Genomic DNA, 22,155 nt, shown 5'->3' with positions numbered 1-22,155 from the left:
TAAGGAGGGGGCCAAGGGACAACGGCTAGACTAGGTTAAAGATTCGTGAATTATGCATGTCAACACTTCTCCGAGACATGTTCACCCGCGTGCAATCATGACAGACAATACTCTAAATTTGGCCTGTTGTATGTTCCCGCTGCCGATCCTCACCCTCCGCATCTAGTCCGTTTAACGAACATGAGGCGATGACCAGATCCGGCCTTACTTCAAAGTCTCATCCGACCTTGTCGAAACGGACAGGGCGATAAGAGCACTCCGGATACGTTCAAAACGAGAGGCTAGTGGGTTCTTGCTTGAACTTTACCGATGCCGTCATGTTATCCCGGTCATGAAGGCTTGGCAGGAAACTCCGTAGGTCCCCGAGAATGGGGAGTCGGCGTATGTCGTCTATGGGAAAGCTTATCGAGCAGTGTTACGCAATGGTGCACCCGGGCTTCCCGGGTGCGTATATCCTGCTCTTGACCTTGGACCGAACAGCCTTAATATTTCTTATGCCGTTCCGTCTAAGGACTTATATATACCAAATAACTTTGCCAGGGCCAATGGATCCTGTTCAATCCTGCCGCCCCAAGCATTTGATGAGCCCCTGAATTCCGTTATCCTGAGCGCCCTACCCCTTAGTCTCTATTCAAGGCATCCACGCACTCCGGGACAATGCTGTCAGCCCAGCTGCCCCAACCGGCCGGTCCAAACCAACAACTCAACCCTGGACAGAGGTCTCAGCAGTTGAGTGACCTGGCTGGCGCCGGCAATGGCCAGTTGGCAGACAAGCCGTACGGCCGTCGCCTGGCTATCAACATCATCGAGGACCTGGCCAAAAACGAGCCGTCGCGTCCCTTCGTCTTCACTCCCAATGGCTCCGAGGCCAAGGACGGCTGGGCCAAGGTGACTTACAAGCAAATCTACAACGCCATCAACCATGTTGCCGGAGAAATCACAAAGAAACTCGGACCTGCGCCCAAGGGTGCGTTCCCTACCGTTGGGTACATCGGACCCAACGATGTTCGCTACCTCATCATGATGCTGGGATGCGTCAAGGCTGGATACCAGGCTTTCTTCGTTTCGCCGCGAAACAGTCTTGAAGGCTTCCTCTCCCTGTTCGAGGCAACCAACTGCAACGCGTTTTACTACGCCGAGGCGAACCGCCAACTCGTCCAAACCTGATGAAGAAGAGAAAGCTGCAGGCTTTCGCGGCTCCAAGCGCAGATGTTTGGCTCAACGCCGAGCCACAACTGTTCCCGTACAGCAAGTCGTTTGAAGAAGCGCAGTGGGATCCCATGGTCGTCCTTCACACCAGTGGATCGACCGGTATACCCAAGCCCATCGTCGTCAGGCAGGGGCCTTTTGCCATCGCGGACGCGTTTCGCTTTCTCCCGACGAGCCATGGCGCCAAGTTCTCGCTGCAGGAATGGAGCGACAGGTCCACGAGACTGTTCCTCCCAATGCCAATGTTCCACGCGGCCGCCGTCTACGTGTTCTTGTCGATGGCCATTTTTTACGGACAGCCCATCGCACTTGGCATCCCTGAGCGCCCGCTAAACTCTGATCTTGTTATCCAGTGCCTTGCCCAGTCTGGAGCTGACGCCGCTCTCCTCCCTCCTTCGATCATGGAGGAATTGAGCCACACCGAGGAGGGTATCGAGACGCTCAGGAAGTTGAACTTTGTGTCTTTTGGAGGAGGTAAGATTCTACGCCCGAGTCTTCTCGTTTCCCTGTGGCTAAACCTTTCCAGGCGCTCTCTCAAAGGCAGCTGGCGACATGCTTGTCGAACGTGGAGTCACCTTGGAGAACTCCATGGCGTCCACAGAGTAAGTATTCAATGAAAAATTCAATGCCGATTTTGTTTAACATGTTCGTCTACAGGCATTTCCCTTACCCTCGGTATTTCCAACGGAACTCCAAGCTGTGGCAGTACTTTTCTTTCAATATGGATGTTATGGGGGCAGACTGGCGCCCGCTGGAAGATGACGATGGTGTCCATGAGCTTGTCTTCGTTCGGAAGGACGCCAACGGGCGTCGACAGCAAGGCGTCTTCTATACCTTCCCAGACGCGCAAGAATGGGCGACCAAGGACATCTTCAAGCGCCACCCCGATCTCCCGGACCATTGGATGTACCAGGGACGAATTGACAACATCATCGTCTTCTCCAATGGCGAAAAGCTCAACCCCGTCAGCATCGAGGCAGCCGTCACTGCGCACGCAAACGTGAAGGGTGCCGTCGTTGTCGGACACCAGAGATTCCAGCCTGCACTGTTGGTTGAGCCTGCCTCCCACCCGACAAGCGACGAGGAAAAAGAGAAGTTCCTCGAGGATTTGTGGCCGCTCGTCGAAGAAATCAACAAGGAGACGGTGGCTCATGGCCGCATCAATCGGTCCTTTGCCGGACTGACCGATCCCGCGAAGCCGTTTCCTCGAGCTGGAAAGGGGTCAATTCAGCGAGCCGCCGCCCTGCAGCTCTACAAGGATGAGATCGACACACTGTACGAGAACGCATGGTCCGGTGGAGCGTCGGGCCCGATCGCCCTCGATTTCGACAGTGCCGACAAGCTGACTGGCTCCATAATTGACTTGCTGCAAACAAAGTTTGGGGCCCCGGAGCTGGAGGGCGATACCGACATCTTCAGCGCTGGCATCGACTCTGCCCAAGTCATCCAGATGGCAAACATGCTGCGCTCCGGCGTGGACGCTGCCCATCCGTCCGATAACTCCGAATCAGTAGCGCCCAAGGACATTTACGCCAACCCTACTCCTTCGCAGATGGCTGCACATCTTCTTGCCGTGGTCAATGGGTCTTCGATCGGGGGCAAAGAGCCGGAGAGTGAAGTCTCCATTGCGCAGAGACTTCTGTCCAAGTACACGAGCGATTTGCCAGCTCCCGTCTCAGGCAAGCAAGAGCCACTCTTTGAAGGCCAGACAGTGCTTTTGACCGGTACTACGGGATCACTGGGCGCCTACATGCTGGACATGATGTGCTCCTCCCCCCTCAGGTGAAGAAGATTGTGGCCTTGAACCGAGGCTCGGATGGAGGCCGCTCCCGGCAACCTGGCGTCAGCGGAGAACGAGGATTGAGCCAAGACTTTTCTAAAGTCGAGTTTGTGCAAGCGGACCTTTCCAAGCCCAGATTGGGCGTCGAGGAGAAGATGTACAACAACCTCCTGCATGAGGCTGACCGAATCATTCACAACGCATGGCCGGTCAACTTCAACATCAGCGTCGGGTCCTTTGAGCCGCATATCAAGGGTGTGCGTCACTTTGTGGACTTTGCCGCCGCAGCCAAGAAGCGTGTGCCAGTCCTTTTCCTCTCCAGCGTTAGCACGGCCGGTACTTGGTCTTCAGACGACGAAGTGCCAGAGACTGGCTTTACCGATCTCAACCTGCCAACCATGGGCTACGGACGGTCTAAAGCGGTCAGCAGCTTGATCCTGGACGAGGCGCGTGAGAAGTGTGGGCTGTCGACGGCGGTGATCCGGGTCGGCCAAATCGGTGGCCCCCGGGGTAAGAAGGGAGCTTGGAACAAGCAGGAGTTTTACCCGAGTCTCGTCGCTAGTGCCACTCACCTCGGAGTCCTTCCTGACCAGCTTGGACCGCGACACGTTGTTGATTGGGTCCCTATTGAAGATACCGCAAGCGTCATCTTGGAGATCGCGGGAGTGACAGCCAAGGTGCCGGCCTCTGAGATATCTGGCTACTACCATGCTTGTAATCCGGCCAAGACAGACTGGACAGAGGTTGCCCACGCCGTCAAGAAATATTATGGCGACAGAATCAAGAAGCTTGTGAGCTTGGAAGAGTGGCTCGACGTTCTCGAGAAGAGCGCCACCGACAACGCTGACCTGGAGAAGAACCCCTCCATCAAGCTGCTTGATACACACAGGCAGACGCTCGCCGCGTATAAAGCCGGCCGTCACTCGACGCCTTTCGAAACCAAGCGGGCAAGGGAGAATAGTGCAATGATGCGGAAGATGGAGAAGATTAACCCAAGTCTGGTGGAGCTATGGTGCTCCCAATGGGCATTTTGAGCCAAGTACTGAACAAAGGCTGCGAGAGAGGAGAGTAATGACCGTGATGGATAGGACGCGGAGGGATAAAAGCCCTGACTTTGTCGGCGGGTAGGGCAGGTTACACAATGGCCTCGTTGGAAGACGACATACAATAAATTGAACTAGTCTTTCGAGAAAACATACGAGCGTAGTGATGGTGGGATGAGCGAGGCAAGTGTAAAGTGCCGTTCCTCCAGCCTACAAGCACAATCTGCATATGTGATGCTTTTTATCACTAAGCGAGCGGAACGATTTCCCCAAATGTCAGTCCCTCGCTAAAACACGATGCTCGAGCCAGTGACAGTCAAGGGGCCATGGAAGTACCACCCAGCCCTTCATCGCACTCGTGATCTTTGCTTGTATTCCACAAAGAGATGACGCGGAGACCGAGTTGCCACAATCACGCAGCGTGCTACTGCGAATGAAGCGTCCCTTGCCTGGCAAGCCCGTAGTGTCCTTGAATGACCCAAAGCGATTGCTACCTCTTAGGCTTCATGGTATTCAAGCGAGCTGATCTCGACGATGCCGGGCCAGGGCGTTGTTTATCTGCTTGGCTGTAACGCCTGCTAACGCAGGGTCTTCCTGGGAGCGTGCCCGAAGATGTGCTGTAATAGAAACAGGTCTTAAGCCATTATTGTATAGCTGGATGATCTCATGGAGGTGCGTTGATATGACCTCCCCCTTGTACTTGGCATGTGCCATTTCCTCAATAAAGGGGTGGTTGTGGGAGTCTCGAGGGCATGAGACTGCCCAGCTGATCTGGAGCCGGTCTAGCTTCAAGATTAGACGAAAGGGGCATGCGGTCATCTGTGTGCTTGACTTGCGGCGGTTGGCGATGGCCTCATTGCCGCGGTCTACGTATTTCCGGCCCTTGGAGCAGCGAAGGTAGACGTAGGAGGGTTCGGCTGCATTGGGTTTCTTTGCCGCCACACTGAGGGCATAGCCGTTCGTTCGTGCGACCGTATCACAAGCAGCCTGTGCTGCTTGAAAAGAGGGAAAGGTACGGTTCAAAAGAGACTCCATAGCTTGGGGTGCTTGCAGCAGAAATCGCGATGTGAATAGCTTCAATTTGGTGATATTGGTAGGTTGTTGATGGAGGTACGGAGTAAATTTCTACAGTCACCTGATTGTGCGGTATCGGCGCTAATAATACTGTACGCCTTGACCAGCCACACCTCCCCACCTTTTTGTTTACTCATTAGGCAGAGGCATCTACTATTTAGTCAAGGCCTATTCAAGCAGGCGAGTGGTCTGTTCGACCTGGACATCATGGCCAGGGCATTCGTATTGTTACAATAATATGCACCTCCCGCGTGAAAGGGAAACGCAGGGGCCTCAATCCAACAGCTTTATTTGACCCGACAGAGTTTAACGTTGCAAAGCGATACGTGAAGTATTGAGATCACTCAGAATGGTAAGACAGCACGAAGAGTTGAGTTCGACGGCGTGGCGTTGATGCATGAAACAGCTCGCAATCAGCAGGAATGAGCCGGGGAAGAACTTAAAAGTTAATTCCAGGTGGCAGCTGGAAGCGAATGAATAGGAGCTTCCACTGCATGTATTTACAAGTTCATTTCCAATCCGTTGCTCTCATTTTCCTCCTTCCGGAGATACATCGCGGGAATTAGAGGAAATACGTTTAAAGTCAGGACCTTGATGGCGAGAATGGCCATGTCCTTGTCTGAAAATAATCTTATAAAGCTGATGGCTTCATGTAGGGAGTTACGTCACAGGATGAACCAGGGTACACATTATTGGCAGGCAACTACCGAGTAGATTGGCTTGCGCCAAGGATACGACTGAAATCCGGATGGCTTTCCTTAGGCCATGCCCCAAACGTTGTCACGTCGGACCGACACGGTTGAGAGCGTAACAGCTCGTTTCCGGAAACGGCACCCTCGCGGTCCTGGAAGTTGGAGCTCTGGCCAGATCGTTTGCCGCTAACCCGTGCCGCTCCCCGGTTCCCGGAAGCGAAGCCCGTACTGCCGACGAATGCAGCACCCGGGGACTCGGAAGGTCGTTGTGGAGCGAGCAGTAACCAGGAACGCCGGAGGCTTTTCGGCTACGGTGGTGCTGAGCCTTTTCCTGTCGCGCCACCGATAACACCACTCCTCGAGCCCTGGCCACTGGACATGGCCTTTTTCATTCTATCCCACCTCAATGAAGAGTTTCGACAAGGCTAGTCTCATTGGCTCGGTGTGGCAAATGCGCCCAATCATTTTCGCGTATTTCTTTGCGTCTAGTGCTCAGGCCCGGTCCTGCTGTATATCGGCCCACGGGGACGGAGGCAAAGTCCTAGTGTATGGTGGACGGCTGCAGCGTATAAGTTTGCCTGGACCCTTGAAGTTGCCCACTGGCTCTGGTGTAGTACTTGAGGCACACCTGGACATTCAGCAGGAGTAGTCCGGAGTTCAAGGTGGCGTTTGCCTTGGCTGTCGAGGATACAAAGAGCGGCTTCGAGACCCCTCGCCATTAAACCGTTCGAGACCTCTCGGCATTAAACCGAGGAATGCAAATTGCGACAATCCAGCGAAACTGCCTGTCGATACCATCTTTGGGCTCGTCGACACACGGCAGCTCAGCACAGATTCACAATGGTGTACGCAAAACACGAGGCGACCGTGTCAGAAGCCAAAGGCCCGCAGATAGAGTCTCACGGAACCGCACCCTACTTGAACGACGATGGCTATGTTGACTTCGCGCCCAACGACCCGGACAATCCTCAGAACTGGCCTACGCCGCGCCGTTGGCTCATCACCAGCGTCACCATTCTACTTGTCTTGAACGCAACTTTCGCATCCAGCGCCATCAGCGGCGCCTTTGAATCCGTTGTCGAATCCTTCCACGTCTCACTCACTGCGGCTGGGCTTACCGTTACGCTCTTCCTGTTGGGGTATTGCGCGGGTCCCCTGTTCTTCGCACCACTCAGCGAATTCTACGGCCGGCGATGGATTTTCTACGCCACCTTTACGCTGTATCTCCTCTTCAACTTTCTCTGCGCCTTTGCCCCCAATTATGGCAGCTTGCTGGTTGGCAGACTCTTCACAGGCACTCTCGTCTCGGCACCCCTGAGTAATGCACCGGGTGTCCTTGCAGATCTATGGAATCCCATTGAGCGAGGAACAGCCATGGCAGCCTTCGCAGCGACCCTCTGGGCAGGGTCCGCCCTGGGTCCCATTGTTGGCGGCTTCCTTCAACTAGAAAAGGACTGGCAATGGGTCTTCTACGTGCTCATGATTCTCGGCGGCGCAACTGGCCTGCTTATGTTCCTGCTCCCCGAAACACACGCGCCCACGATCCTACGTGCGAGGGCGCGACGCATCCGAGAAGCCAAGATCCCCGGTTACGAGGCCGCCAAGGCTCCGGCTGACGATACCGATCGATCACTCTCTAGGATTCTCAAGATTGACCTGACTCGCCCTTGGATCATCCTGTTTGACCCGATTTCTTTCTTCTGCGCTATATATCTGTCGGTGGTGTATACCTTGATGTATATGCTATTCGAAATCTACCCCATCATCTTCCGGCTCAAGCGCGGATGGAAGCCCGGTGTTAGTGAGCTACCGCTGCTGGGGACGATTGTCGGATGCATCATTGCCAGCGGCATCATCGTGATCGATACCAAGAAGCGTGGCAACAAAATCAAACGAGGCGACGCCACGATGGCCGACTTTGTGCCCGAAGATCGACTTGGGCTTGCCATGATTGGCGGCATTGGCTTCTCCGTATCCATGTTTTGGTTTGCCTGGACGGGCGAGTTCAAGTATGTGGGACAACGCCCAACGACCCAACGACCGGGAAATGCTAACGGCTCTGCTTCCTCTAGTTCAATCCACTGGATCGTGCCTACACTTTCCGGCACTTTGCTTTCCTTTTCACTGCTGCTGGTCTTTGTCAGCTTCCTCAACTACATCGTCGACACCTATCTCTTGTTCGCTGCCTCCGCCATTGCTGCAAACACGATTGTACGGTCGGCATGCGGCGCCGCGGCGCCTCTTTTCACCGTCCAGATGTTCAAGGCTCTAGGAGTTGGTGGAGGAGGAAGCCTCATTGGAGGTGTGGCTGCTCTCCTGGCCATCATCCCGTTTCTATTCAAGAAATATGGGAAACAGATTCGCGAGCGCAGCAAGTTTGCCCCCACAAAGCCTCAAGCAGCCAACCAACAGTCCGAGTCCATCAACAGAGGCGAGGTGGAAGAACTGGCGGTCATGACAGCCTACGAGGCTTATGCAAAATCTATGTACAGTCTCCAGGGGATCCCGGGAGGGGAGTCCCATGAGAACAGGTACAGCTATAACAGCTTTAACTCTCCAACCGAATGGCCGGTGAGCGCTTGATGCGTTATTACGACTATAACGGTGCTCTGGGGACACCATAGAAGCAATAGACAGTATATCAATCTGAAAGAAGCACAAAACATCAATCATCATCACGTGCTGGTCTTGAACCGTCTGCGCCTTATGACATACCTCAGTACACTCCCTGTGCCGCGCCTACCTCCCAGGACACCCTCTGGACCAAATTTCTCCTTTTGCCAGTCTTGACAAACCCTCTGCTTCCGTTGACCTATATATTCTTCACTTATGCATATGCCTCGTCTACATGAAAAACCACAAATGACTCTTGACATTGAAACCCGTCGCCCGATCTATATGCAGTCGATGTCTGCCCCTGCCACAGTCTACTGCCTTAACATGACTTCTACGAGTTTTTTCATAGCCGGAAAGCTCTTTATTTGATTATTTTTGGTGTGAGTTGCTGCCTGACGGGCTGCACTAATTGTATTTCATCCAGGGGTGGCCCAGAATTCGCCTTTGTTGCCGCTCGTGGGTGACGCCGGGAAAGGCCACTTGTTTGGATCATACGGCAAACAAGGGAAGAGGCAAGCGTTAGAAGGCCCTTCCGGTTTGGCAAGAATGAGATGTCTGACGCTCAAGGCTAGACTGCCCCAGGAGCTCAGAGACAGCGGCCAAGGCATAAGCTAAAGGCCTAATTGACCACACGCAACCGTTCCCTTGCCTCTGACCACGCCATCTGTTCGCCATCGAAGTTAAATGCACACATGCCAGATCGAGCCCTTCTATTAGTTTCCGCCAACTCGTTCGGCGTCGCCCCCTTATGATCAAAACCCTACCGCTGAATTCAGCAAACTCAACGCGCTATACTGCTTTAGCGCAAGGAATCGAGCAATCGTATAACGGGCGCCACGGAACGAGCAACTACTCATATTGTCTAGCTGCCGGACTCGATGTTTTCGTCTCGGCTGATGTCGGATCCGACAAGCCGCCCGAGCCACTTTGGGACGAACGCTTGACGGATCAGGAGGCGTAATAAACCTTGGGTAGAAAGACAGAGTTTACCCCGGGCAAGCATAGATAACCCAAGACAGCGCACTTCCCGCTGTCGAAAGCCGTCCGTTACCATTTGATGGAACCTCAACCTCGTCGTCTTTACTTGGTCTTTTGAGCGCCCCCGACAACAGCGTGTCCGAGCCATTGTCCTTTAGACCACAATTCACCATGCGTCTCACCGACTCCATCTACAGCGTCGTGCATAATAGATATATACAAGAGCTCGCATTCTATGGCACGCTGTATGCTGTTGTGCTGGGAACCTATTCTCGTCTGAGTGCACCCGTGTACAATCAAAAGTTCAAGAAGACGTCGAGCTACCACCTGCCTCTGCACATCGTCACCGGCCTCACCGAAATCACGAGATACCAAATACGAGCGGCCAAGCATGACGGACACGTGCTGCCCAACGCCTTTGACGTGTGCCTCACGTTGGTCTGGGCCTGGTTTGGTCTCCTCTTGACGCGTTCATTGCGCCGAGGAGACCCGTCGACGACACGCCCGACGTACCAGGCCGCAGCAATCTACCGCCCGGTAGCCACCGTTCTGGCCTACGTGCTTCAGGATGTGGCCATATACCGTGCAGGAGCAAAGCTCGTCAACAGCTTCATCTATGCGCGTGTCGGCGTATTCATCGTCCACCAGTCTGGCATCATGCGGAAGCACTCTTACGCGTCCGTCTACGCCCTGTGCATTCCCATCTCTGCTGTCGTCGCCATCCACGAGGCCGGCGTGACGGGAGCCGTGGGCATCTACGTCGCCCTGATCCTCGGTGTTGCCGCGCTCAACCACTACGTCTCGCAACGCCTCAAGGGAAGCCTGAGCCGGTAAGTGGAACCTTCTCTTGCACCATGGACGAGCTGGACATTGCTAACGTGGATTGACAGCCCCAATGACATGATTACGAGCTGCTCGGTTTCGGATCTCTCCCTTCTCATGATGCTCGTGCTTGGCTTCGCCGACCTGGACGTCATGAAGGATTTCCAGAGGCGTACGTCGTTGATTGCCGACATTAGCGACGACTATGTGTCCAACAGCCAACCTCCGAGCATCAGCTCCAACAACAGCAGCTTCCCAGGCAAGGCGCAGGTGCAGTGGGGAGAGCAAGCTCAGTCATCACCGGCTCCAAAAGCTCCTCAAGCCCAAGTACAGGCAGTACAGGGGTAGGCGGACAAGATGCGGCCCGGGCGCACATGTCCCGACGGTCGGACACGTGTGGGACTTTTGTATTTCAAAGCACCTTGGCACTGCAGTCCGGAAAAGTATCTGAAGAATTTCAAATGTCATCCTAGCTTTAGTTCAAGACGCCCCCATTTAATACGTGGGTGGTATAGTGACCCACGGTACAGTATATATGAGGGGGCACTGGTAGCATGCGGAGACGAGGGAGGGGGGAGGAGAGAGGAGAGAGGCGGGGAGGAGAGAGGAGAGAGGCGGGGAGGAGAAGATGATAGAGGGAGGACGGCATCCCGTACATACGGTAGACATAGAAGGTGTCTTCATCGGCCTGCCGCCGGGCGTTGCAGAAATACGAGACAACGCCAGTCGCAGCGTCCTGTCTGTCCATCCATGAAACGACCCGTGGGCGCCCGTGAGATGCCGAAAGAGCCCGGCTCGGTAAAGACTGCCGAACAGGTCATGTAATGCCTGCAAAGCCATTCGTCGGCAGGCAGGTGCGGGGTTTCGGCCAAAGCAAGCGGGAGGGGGAGGGGAGGGGGAGGGGTTGCGCAAGTATGTACTGTACAGTACGGCAACCATAAAACGCGGGCGGGGATGTGGTTCCGTCATCCATCGTTCATGTCCAGCCAGAGTCGCCGCCTCTTCCTCCTTGCAAACCGAAGCACAGCAACAGCAGCATCCACAAGGCAACAAGACCGGACAAGATGGCAGACGAAACCAAGTGCCCGCTCCGCCGGCAGATGAACGTGGGCGGCGGCGGCACGACAAACACCGACTGGTGGCCCGAGACGCTCAAGCTCGACATCCTGCGCCAGCACTCGGCCGCGTCCAACCCGCTCGGCGGCGACTTCGACTATGCCGCCGCCTTCAAGAGCCTCGACTACGCCGCGCTCAAGAAGGACCTCAATGCCCTCATGACCGACTCGCAGGACTGGTGGCCGGCCGACTTTGGCCACTACGGCGGCCTCTTCATCCGCATGGCCTGGCACAGCGCCGGGACCTACCGCGTCTTTGACGGCCGTGGCGGCGGCGGACAGGTGAGGGCCCTGAACAAGCCAGCCAGCTGACGCAGACGCTGACGCGGCGGACACAGGGTCAGCAGCGCTTTGCCCCCCTCAACAGCTGGCCCGACAACGTCAGCCTCGACAAGGCCCGGCGCCTGCTGTGGCCCATCAAGCAAAAGTACGGCAACCGCATTTCGTGGGCCGACCTCATGATCCTCACCGGAAACGTGGCCCTCGAGTCCATGGGCTTCAAGACGTTTGGCTTCGCCGGCGGCCGTCCCGACACCTGGGAGGCCGACCAGGCCGTCTACTGGGGCGCCGAGACGACCTGGCTGGGCAACGACGCGCGCTACTCCGAGGGCCACGACGGCCTATCCAAGCACGGGGCCCTCGTCTCAGACCAAGACCCTCATGTCAAGACACACTCGCAGCAGCTCGAGTCCCCGCTCGCCGCTGCTCACATGGGCCTCATCTACGTCAACCCCGAAGGCCCGGACGGCAATCCAGACCCCGTCGCCGCCGCCAAGGACATCCGCATCACCTTTGGCCGCATGGCCATGAACGACGAGGAGACGGTCGCCCTCATCGCCGGGGGACACTCGTTCGGCAAGACGCACGGCGCCGGCCCCTCGAGTAACGTCGGCAAGGAGCCCGAGGCGGCCGACATCGAGCAGCAGGGCCTTGGCTGGACCAACGCCCTCGGCTCCGGCAAGGGCCCGGACACCATCACCAGCGGGCTCGAGGTGATCTGGACCAAGACGCCCACCAAGTGGAGCAACAGCTACCTCGAGTACCTCTTCAAGTTTGAATGGGAACTCACAAAGAGCCCGGCGGGCGCCCACCAATGGGTCGCCAAGAACGCCGAGCCCATCATCCCCGATGCCTACGACCCGTCCAAGAAACACCTGCCGACGATGCTGACGACGGATCTCTCGCTTCGCCTCGACCCCCAGTATGAGAAGATCGCGCGCCGCTTCCTCGAGAACCCGGATCAGTTCGCCGACGCCTTTGCCCGCGCCTGGTTCAAGCTGACGCACCGCGACATGGGCCCGCTCGTCCGCTATCTCGGCCCCGAGGTGCCCAAGGAGGAGCTCCTCTGGCAGGACCCCATCCCTGCCGTCGACCACGCCCTTGTCGAAGACGACGACATTGCGGCCCTCAAAAAGGACATTCTTGCGTCCAACGTAGGCCTGTCCAAGTTTGCGTCTGTCGCATGGGCCGCGGCGTCCACGTTCCGCGGCGGCGACAAGCGCGGCGGTGCAAACGGTGCCCGCATCCGCCTGGCGCCCCAAAAGGACTGGACCGTCAACAACCCGCCACAGGTGGCCGAGGTTGTCAAGCACCTGCAAACCATCCAGAAGAAGTTCAACGACTCGCAGAGCGGGGGCAAGAAGAAGGTCTCGCTCGCCGATCTCATCGTCTTGGCCGGCTGTGTCGCCGTCGAAAAGGCAGCGCGGGACGCCGGCTTCAACATCGTCGTCCCCTTCACTCCCGGCCGCATGGACGCCTCGCAGGAGCAGACGGATGTTGAGACCCAACGCCACCTGGAGCCTTACGCCGACGGCTTCCGCAACTACGGCCAGTCGACGTCTCGTGTCAAGACGGAGAACTTCCTCGTCGACAGGGCAAACTTGCTAACGCTCACTGCCCCGGAGATGACGGTGCTGGTGGGCGGGCTCCGTGTCCTCAACACAAACTACGACGGCTCAGCTCATGGTGTCTTCACGAGCCGCCCCGGCGTCCTGACCAACGACTTCTTTGTCAACCTCCTCAATACGAACACCCAGTGGAAGCCCACCGGATCCGACAACGAGCGCTTCCAAGGCTTCGACCGCAAGACCGGCGAGAAGAAGTGGACGGCCACCCGCGTTGATCTTGTGTTTGGGTCTCACGCCGAGCTGCGCGCCGTCTCCGAGGTCTACGGCAGCTCAGACGGCGGCCAGAAATTCATCCAGGACTTTGTCGCTGCGTGGGACAAGGTCATGACCTTGGACCGCTTTGACTTGAACAAGAAGGAAACCCGGGCCAGCCGTCTCTAACCCCCCTGCACTGTTGGGGGTTCAATCGATTCCAAGATTGACAAGTACAATCAAAGCTGAAGTGTATGTATTTATCTGCAAAGCACGCGGCCCACGTGGTCAAAGCAAACTGGCTTTTCTACTTCAATGTCGAACGCGTGCTACTCTAGTCTCAATTATGACCTGGTCCCCAGCAAGGGCTTTTATTGCTGCGCCGGTCGTAGGTGGCTTGTCTCACACTTGTAATGACCCTCTTGACTCGAGCAAGGGAGCGACTAGGAATGGAGGAGGCGTGGCTCGCTGCACCTCGGGGGCTCGAGTTGCCGCACGTGGCTACAATAACAACAGCCCATTTATTGAACATTCTTAAACTTGATGCTCAAAGTCTCTCTGACTGAGTAGCAGATTTGCGAGTATGTTCTAGAAATGGTAATGACAGCGATATGCAAGGGTCTGGAGGACTCGCAAGAGAAGCAAGCGAAGAAATGTTGATTTTCAAACTTATAAAACCCGCATTTTAACCATTTTTGATTGTTTGAAGCTGCCAATATTTGAGGAAACGGGGCAGAGGTTTGGAAGTTCATGCTCTTGAATATTGTAGGTGCTGGCCACGACATCGGTTCTTCGCCAAGGAGCTGATAACGACGGCAACGACCGAGCTCGCCGAGAGGCCAAGCATAGTTCAGATATTCAACAATTTAATTGTTTGAGAGCCCATGGGCTTGAACTATGATATGTAAGTATTCAGCCGAATTCCCTGAGATTCTCACACGGTTTATCCTGGCTCCAATCGCCTCTGAAATTCAAGCAAATGCAGACAGCAGACCGCACCTGATACAGCGAGCCATGGTCCTGGAGAAGCCTTTGAGCACGCATAGAGCTCTTCCCTACCGAAGCTTTCGTCCGCACCCCGCAGCTATTCACCGTCGATCCAGTCAGTCCGAGCCCCCCGAGTGCTATACGTGCAAGCTTCGAAAGTCGGACTGCACAAGTGCTAGCTCGCCAGACTCGAGAAGTTGAGAAGAGCTGGAAGCAGTCGGAAGAGGAAGCCAAGAGTCACCTCGTACTCTGGCTAGCAGCAATGCGTCGAGCTCGGCATGCGTGCACTAATAAAGAGCCGAGACAAACTAGAACAGACCGACCAGCATCGGCTCCGCCTTCCGATTCGCCGTTCTTGAGCTCGCGCAATGTACGCATACTGCTGACGGAAACAGTGATCCGGGCTTGCAGGTCTCCATGTGATTGCCTGATGCAGGAGTCCATGGGCTGCCAAATTGGGTCCGGTTGGCGGTCGGTGTCTGAGAACATGCGGCCTAAATCAAAAAGGTAGAAGCGTTTTTTGTGTAGGACCGGCTTTCTCACCCGAGCTGCATTCGTAAGGCTTTGGCGCAGTATGCCACGTTTTCCAGGCGCACGCTGTGGCTTCCCTGGCACATGAACTGGGTGCCCATGATTGACGGGAACGTTGCCATGGCCGTGCTGATTTCGGCGACTTTCCATTCGTCTTGTTTGCGTTCTATTCCCTAGTGGCCGAACGTGATTCACATCCCGGCTATTGTACTCTGGTTACTTGTCTACGTCATTTTGCTCTGCTCCGTCTTTGCGGACGGCTTCAGGACTTCGTGGGTCGACGGTGAGATGAAAATTTGCGAGCAGAGTCGGCCGGGGGACCGTCTCTATACGGACCACTGGCATGAACAACGTAAATCCAAAAGGGCGTGTAAGTACTAGATGCCCCCCTTGGCCTGTTCAACCGAGAACGGGAATCCGCATCCTGCCAGCTGTCCCAGAGCCCACATCGTTGACGGTTTCCAGGCGTCAGGAAGCGAAAGGGCGAATCACTGCCTGCGAAAAAGGGCATTGCTAGACGTACACAGCTTGGTCGCACTCGCAGCTGCATGGCCTGGCCAAAAGGAGAGAAACTCGCAATTGACTTTCATTGTCTGTCTACAAACGTACAGACCATTGAGTAAACTCGCCGCCAGTATAGATGGGAAAGGTTCAAAATTCCATTTGAGTTCGTCCACTCCCCAGGAACTCGGCTACGATGCAAACAGAACGGATGTGAAAAGGCAAAATAATCCGCGTCGAGGCTCTCGCGTCCGCTCTATTGTCTTGTTTAACCTTAATTTTGACTAACTGAAGGAGCGCCACCCAAGAATGCTGTGTCGCAGTGCCCAAGAACAGCATGGCCTGGTTGCCCTCCTAGCCCTTTATCCATTCCAAACTGCTATTCCCGGGTTCAGCTCGCCCAGGAACCTTCCCGGGGATGTACAGACTTGGAGATAGAAAGACACGGCGGCTAGGGAAGATTTCCGAGACATGTAGACTGTCTAGTGCACTGTGATGACGCGCACATGGGATAACTTGGAGATGCCCCCGGACGCCGGGTGCGTGCCTCTGAGGCTTGGAGACTACATCAGCCACGACGGTGATTAAAAGAATAATAGAACCTAGAAAATGAAAGCATCGGAAGACAAATGCTAACGGACTATAATGCCATAACATGAGGAGCAGTTTTCGCGGAAAAGTCGACCTCTGTCTGCTGTCCGTCAAACAATTGATGGTCTTCCCATGAGATACTGAGACAGTAGCAAGGGGCGAGCGGTAGGCCAGGCGACGGTTGCGTCGGGTTGCTAACATTGCTAGCTGGCATGTTGTCTTCATTTTCTCTTTCTCATTGCTCTGATTTTGCAAGCGCTGGCCAAGTCAGGTCTATGGGAAAGCTCGTCTCTGCGTGCGATACGGAATCGGACTCTAGCGGATCGACGATGGGGGCCCGCCCGTTGACCGGCGACGGGATGCTTGTTTCATGAGCTTGCCTGGTTGAAGACGGCGGTAAGAGGATTCCAGCGTCGACGGCGTGCTCGGGCGATGCGGCTCACAGTGATATTTCGCCGCTCTCGTCCAAACAGGCATGGAACGGCGTGCGGCGACGATCAAGGTCGACTATTCCGCAAGTTGAATCTACGGCAACCGCAGCCGGATCCGGAGCCATGTTTAATCTCTACCCGCAACACCTACCTTTGGCGCGAATCGCCGCTGTACATAAGAAGCATCCAAGTCGCCCTCGACAGATTTGAAGGGGCATCGGACAAGCTCACCAGTCCGCCACCTGTCTATAGCTCAACACTCGTTTTTCCAATCGTTTTCTGTTACTCTAATCAACATGCGCTTCCTCGTTGCGCCGCTCGTTCTCGGGGCCGCTGCCTCAGCGGCCGAAAACTACAACTCCCACGCCTCTCGGTCCGCCAACGTCGAGCAGCTCCTCGAGAAGCTCGGCTCTCTCTCCGAGGCGGACCTTGACCATCTCAGCCAGAAGAAGCTTGGCTTGCTCTGCGGCACTGCTCTCAAGTCGGGCGGCGTCCAGGACGACCTCGCCATCAGCGAGATCTCCGAGGCCTACGGATTCAATGGCGCTACCGCCTCCAAGCTCGAGAGGGTCGTGAAGAGGAAGTGCGGCGGCGCTTTCAAGTACCGCAAGCGCCAGTTCGATGAGGAATCGTCTTCGGATCCTTATGCCGACGAGCCAACTGGGGCGTACGGCTCGACCTCGGGCCTTCCTCCGCCGTATACATCGTCGGCCCCGCCTAGGCCACCGCCGACGCCGAGCCCCAAGCCGAACCACAAGCCGAACCACAAGCCGCGCCCGTACTCTAGTTACAACCAGCCGCCACCTCCTGACCCATCGAACTACGGTCCCCCGCCGCCCCCTGACACGTCGACCTACGGCCCACCGCCGCCTCCTGACACGTCGAACTACGGGCCGCCGCCGCCTCCCACGTCGACTTATGGCCCACCGCCGCCTCCTGAAACGTCGACTTATGGCCCGCCGCCCCCTCCCCCGTGGACTTCCAAGCATCCCCATCACCATGAGTGGACCTACAGCTCGCCGCCGTATCCCCCGCAGTCTTGGACGCAGGACGTCCCAACCTATACCAGGCGTCCTCACCACCCCGGCGACACCACCCTTACCATCACGGTGGACACGACCCTGCCGGTTCGCCCGGTCCCGACTGCTTGCCACGCTGAGAAGATTACCACGGGCCTTGACGACTGCATCACCATTCCGGTCGGCTGCACCACTCTGCCGGCTTATGGGGCCAACTACCTCAAGCCTTGCCAGCACGAGCGCATCACCACGGGAAGCGACAACTGCGTCACCTTCCCGGCCCGTTGCAGCCTTCCTACTCCTGTCCCTTGCCTGAGTGAGTTTTCCAAACCTTCTCACATACACAGAGAACGAGTCAAGATTGCTAAAACAACCTTCTCCCCTAGACTGCGGTCCTCGTCCGGGTGTCGTATATCCTCCCCATCCGCCTTCGCCCAACTATCCTGTTGTTGCCGTCCACCCCGGCCAGCCCCCGGCTCCCGAATATCCCGTCCCTGGCAAGCCCGAGACCCACGAGAAGGGTGTCCCTCCGGTCTATCCCGTGCCCGGCAAGCCTGAGATCCCCGGCCAGCCTCCGGCTCCCGTCTACCCCATCCCCGGCAAGCCCGGGACCCACGAGAAGGGTGTCCCTCCGGTCTACCCCGTGCCCGGCAAGCCTGAGATCCCCGGCCAGCCTCCGGCTCCCGTCTACCCCATCCCCGGCAAGCCCGAGACCCACGAGAAGGGTGTCCCTCCGGTCTACCCCGTGCCCGGCAAGCCTGAGATCCCCGGCCAGCCCCCGGCTCCCGTCTACCCTATCCCCGGCAAGCCCGAGACTCACGAGAAGGGTATCACTCCGGTCTATCCCGTGCCCGGCAAGCCTAAGATCCCCGGCCAGCCCCCGGCTCCCGTCTACCCCATCCCCGGCAAGCCCGAGACCCACGAGAAGGGTGTCCCTCCGGTCTATCCCGTGCCCGGCAAGCCTGAGATCCCCGGCCAGCCCCCGGCTCCCGTCTACCCCATCCCCGGCAAGCCCGAGACCCACGAGAAGGGTGTCCCTCCGGTCTATCCCGTGCCCGGCAAGCCTGAGATCCCCGGCCAGCCTCCGGCTCCCGTCTACCCCATCCCCGGCAAGCCCGAGACCCACGAGAAGGGTGTCCCTCCGGTCTACCCCGTGCCCGGCAAGCCTGAGATCCCCGGCCAGCCCCCGGCTCCCGTCTACCCTATCCCCGGCAAGCCCGAGACTCACGAGAAGGGTATCACTCCGGTCTATCCCGTGCCCGGCAAGCCTAAGATCCCCGGCCAGCCCCCGGCTCCCGTCTACCCCATCCCCGGCAAGCCCGAGACCCACGAGAAGGGTGTCCCTCCGGTCTATCCCGTGCCCGGCAAGCCTGAGATCCCCGGCCAGCCTCCGGCTCCCGTCTACCCCATCCCCGGCAAGCCCGAGACCCACGAGAAGGGTGTCCCTCCGGTCTATCCCGTGCCCGGCAAGCCTGAGATCCCCGGCCAGCCTCCGGCTCCCGTCTACCCCATCCCCGGCAAGCCCGAGACCCACGAGAAGGGTGTCCCTCCGGTCTATCCCGTGCCCGGCAAGCCTGAGATCCCCGGCCAGCCCCCGGCTCCCGTCTACCCCGTCCCCGGCAAGCCCGAGATCCATGGCCAGCCTGAGGCTCCCGGTCAGCCAGCTGCTCCGGCCTATCCTGTGCCTGGCAAGCCGGAGACCCAGGGCAAGTTTGTCCACCCTGGCCAGCCTGGAACTCCCGGTCAGCCTGGGACCCCTGGCCAGCCTGGAACCCCCGGCCAGCCTGAGGCCCCCGCCAAGCCTGTCGTCCCCGGCGTGCCGGAGGCTCCTAGCAAGCCCGGCAACACCGACACTGAGCCTCCCACGGTCAATGTCTCTGGAGGCGCTGCTCGGTCGACTTCGGCTATCGCCTACGTCGTCATTGCCGCTGCTGCCTGGATCGTGGCTTGTTAAGAGCAAGCTTTGAACGGTGGATAATAGTTGGCAAAAAGTATCATCATCATGTACTCTGAGGGATATACTCCGTATAGTGAATATGCCTTCCGTTTAGCATGGTTTCTTTTGTTCAGAATAGAACCACCTAATAATAATAATCATTGTTTATACGAGAGTCCAAGTAGTGCGCAGCATGATGTTTTGTACATATTTGACGTGTAGATAGATACGCTCAAACGACCAATGTGAAAAGTTTTGCCCTTCAAATCATTACTTGATCCTTACTCGCTGCGGCTACAAGAAAATTTTCACACTTGGCGAAGCCTTCATTTTTCAAGGGAATCCGTTTGTGGGTGGTGTAAAGCGTCTGATGCGTCGTGCAAAAATCAAACTGCTTATAAGCACGACAGTTGTCTTTGTCCTCTTTGGGAAGCGATGACTTGACGTACACCCACTCTTATTATTATGTTCGGACTTTTGTGTTTCCGGCTCAAAGCTGGCGGTTCGGACGAAGTGTCAGAAGGTGGACGAGGATACCATGCCTTGCATGCCATGTTTCATATAATCAACGCGGACGTCACCGTTGCAGAGGCAAGGTGGTCAAACCAATCCACCTCACGCGTAAGTTTCAATATTGCTTGCCCCGCAATACGCTCGGTCGGACTCTGTCCAGCAGGAAGTCACCTTGGACAACACTACGTCCACGGTGACGGGAAAATGAGCCGCTGTTGATGGCGTGTCATGCATGTCGAAGCACGCAAACCGCCTTGAAGTTGGCCCGCGTCAATATGCAAGTTTGTACAGAGCAGAGATCCGCCTGCCGGCGGGGCTTGCCGCGAAGATACAGGAGGAATGCTCTGTACCCCCATGGATCCATGTCAAGCTATTTGCTTCCATTGAATGCCATGGCTACCGATCCTCCCTCGGCCGCGTGCCGGTTCGTATGAGCAGTGTGGCCGGAGACGAAGTCGCGTCATAGTCTGGATCGTTGGCTAAAGGGAAAAGCAAGCCTGTGTGCAGAGTAGACCGGTTGGCGAATCGGATACACAGAGATCAGGGGCTTCTCTTCTAGGCCGTCCCTCACAACTCGTACAGGCACTCATATTCGTAGCTGGCATCTCTTTTTTTATCCCGCTTGCTAAGGAGCGAGAGCACCTGGATCAGGAGAAAGGGGCACAAGAACATCACTCCGTGTAGACGAATTATGAGGGATATGTTGATAGGAAGTGACCAAAGGCGATTGCTTCCTGTAGCCGACCGCCTTGCAGCCATGAAGCACAGTGTGCGTCAACGCGACTCTTTCGCCATTTGATACAGTTCAGTCCATCCCTGAAGCATGACCTCGGCCTCTGTGTCCTCATGGCTGTACCGCGCCTTCTACGCGAACAAAACAAAGCGCCTCACCAACCGGTACGCGGGCTCGTAAGTTAGCGGAGGGTAGTCTTGCCCCGCAGCCTTTTCAGAACATGCCTTGAGCTGTCGCCCTTCTGGAGTCAGTGGGACGTCGTTGGCTTTCCGCTCGTCGTGCTCGTCGTCTTTCCAAGCCCAGATCCACGGGGAGGAGGGGGGTCGCGGCGTACGACATGAAGCTCTGGGCAAGAACGGCACTGTCCCAGATGAGAATTACGGAAATGACGGGTTGCTGCGCATCGGCAGTTGGGTTGACGAGAATGTTGCGGGGAGCGAGATCTCCAAGTGGGCAATCGAATAATCCCGGTCACCCAACCAGCCACTGGTATGAGCTCCCGTGTCATCTGGCAAAGCTAGTCCCGGGATGAGAGTATGATGTCGGCTGTGGGACAGTTGTGCATCTCTTCTGCCTTGCGGGCGAGGAAGAGGGCGGTAAGCAGCTCGCAGGCGGATTCGGACCGTGTGGAGACGCTGCAGGGCCGGACGAGCTTGGGATCCTCCGGTACATGGACCCAAGGCGCGAGGCGAAGGGGCGTCTCGAGGTCTTTGCGGTGCGCCGGCAGGACCAGCTTGCCGGCCATGCTGCTCTGTACGGGCAGATCTGGTTGAAGACGGCGCCGAATTCTCGAGCAAATCGGCATTTTGTACTCGTGGCTTAGGCTCGGGTAAGACGAGATCAAGGAGGTCTCGGGTGCTCCGTCTCGTCCAAGGCCACGACGTCCGGGGCGGGGATGAGATGTATCGATGGATGAATTGCTGGACAGCCACGCCGTCGTCGACCTGAGCCGCGTCGAAGCGAGGGATGCGCAAGAGGTACTGCGTCTCGGAGTCGGGATGAGCATCGGAGCGCTGCCGCGTCAAACCAACAATGCGATTGTAGTCGCCTCCACGCAGGTGCTCGACGGAGACCTGATCCAGGACCGAGCCGGGCCAGGTGGTGCTCTTGGCCGTACATGAGAGAAGAAGAGTCTGACACGTGAGAGCCCGACGGAGACATGGTGGCGGTAGGACTCGCATCAGTCGATATGCCCGAGGCCATGTCAAGATTGCCTAGGTGGCGCGAAGAACTTCTCCATCCTGTTGGCCGGAGCGGAATGTCTTGGACCACTCTCATCCTGAAGGGGACGCGTGCGGGCAGAAAGGGAGAGCTTGGAGGCAGAAAAATGAGGACAGAAGTTGAGTTGCAGTGGATTGATATATACAAGCCCTTGGTGCGTCAATGCCGGCGACGGCGCCTGACCGGACGGGGGGCTGGAGGGGGGGGGAGGGTTGCTTGCGGCCAGGCCCGGAGGGACCCGGAGCAAGTTTCCAACCATGACCT

The 22,155-nt window shown here is 56.8% G+C and overlaps 7 protein-coding genes across 7 annotated transcripts; 5 read left to right on the top strand and 2 right to left on the bottom strand.

Moving 5' to 3' along the window:
• Nucleotides 1-657: 657 nt before the first annotated feature.
• Nucleotides 658-4,023, top strand: HRG_08298 (male sterility protein; the record flags this gene model as incomplete). Its single annotated transcript, XM_044866769.1, has 7 exons — nucleotides 658-967; nucleotides 1,141-1,336; nucleotides 1,385-1,683; nucleotides 1,736-1,811; nucleotides 1,867-2,785; nucleotides 2,858-2,920; nucleotides 2,992-4,023. The coding sequence occupies 7 exons, from the start codon at nucleotides 658-660 to the stop codon at nucleotides 4,021-4,023; spliced, it is 2,895 nt and encodes a 964-aa protein (XP_044718658.1).
• Nucleotides 4,024-4,545: 522 nt separating this feature from the next.
• HRG_08297 (uncharacterized protein) lies at nucleotides 4,546-5,067 on the bottom strand (the record flags this gene model as incomplete). Its single annotated transcript, XM_044866768.1, has 1 exon — nucleotides 4,546-5,067. The coding sequence occupies one exon, from the start codon at nucleotides 5,065-5,067 to the stop codon at nucleotides 4,546-4,548; it is 522 nt and encodes a 173-aa protein (XP_044718657.1).
• A 1,571-nt stretch (nucleotides 5,068-6,638) lies between these two features.
• On the top strand, nucleotides 6,639-8,381 carry HRG_08296 (major facilitator superfamily domain-containing protein; the record flags this gene model as incomplete). Its single annotated transcript, XM_044866767.1, has 2 exons — nucleotides 6,639-7,807; nucleotides 7,871-8,381. The coding sequence occupies 2 exons, from the start codon at nucleotides 6,639-6,641 to the stop codon at nucleotides 8,379-8,381; spliced, it is 1,680 nt and encodes a 559-aa protein (XP_044718656.1).
• Nucleotides 8,382-9,563: 1,182 nt separating this feature from the next.
• On the top strand, nucleotides 9,564-10,562 carry HRG_08295 (uncharacterized protein; the record flags this gene model as incomplete). The annotated part of the gene is made up of 2 exons (XM_044866766.1): nucleotides 9,564-10,222; nucleotides 10,283-10,562. 2 exons carry the CDS (start codon nucleotides 9,564-9,566, stop codon nucleotides 10,560-10,562), a joined length of 939 nt encoding a protein of 312 aa, XP_044718655.1.
• Nucleotides 10,563-11,278: 716 nt separating this feature from the next.
• Nucleotides 11,279-13,617, top strand: HRG_08294 (peroxidase domain-containing protein; the record flags this gene model as incomplete). Its single annotated transcript, XM_044866765.1, has 2 exons — nucleotides 11,279-11,611; nucleotides 11,668-13,617. The coding sequence occupies 2 exons, from the start codon at nucleotides 11,279-11,281 to the stop codon at nucleotides 13,615-13,617; spliced, it is 2,283 nt and encodes a 760-aa protein (XP_044718654.1).
• A 3,148-nt stretch (nucleotides 13,618-16,765) lies between these two features.
• Nucleotides 16,766-19,442, top strand: HRG_08293 (uncharacterized protein; the record flags this gene model as incomplete). The annotated part of the gene is made up of 2 exons (XM_044866764.1): nucleotides 16,766-17,804; nucleotides 17,875-19,442. 2 exons carry the CDS (start codon nucleotides 16,766-16,768, stop codon nucleotides 19,440-19,442), a joined length of 2,607 nt encoding a protein of 868 aa, XP_044718653.1.
• Nucleotides 19,443-21,187: 1,745 nt separating this feature from the next.
• Nucleotides 21,188-21,415, bottom strand: HRG_08292 (uncharacterized protein; the record flags this gene model as incomplete). Its single annotated transcript, XM_044866763.1, has 1 exon — nucleotides 21,188-21,415. The coding sequence occupies one exon, from the start codon at nucleotides 21,413-21,415 to the stop codon at nucleotides 21,188-21,190; it is 228 nt and encodes a 75-aa protein (XP_044718652.1).
• Nucleotides 21,416-22,155: the final 740 nt, after the last annotated feature.

Source organism: Hirsutella rhossiliensis, assembly GCF_020360975.1.
Source record: "Hirsutella rhossiliensis strain HR02 chromosome Unknown scaffold00009, whole genome shotgun sequence".
Lineage (NCBI taxonomy): Eukaryota > Fungi > Ascomycota > Sordariomycetes > Hypocreales > Ophiocordycipitaceae > Hirsutella > Hirsutella rhossiliensis.
This window is presented reverse-complemented; position numbering and strand designations above follow the sequence as displayed.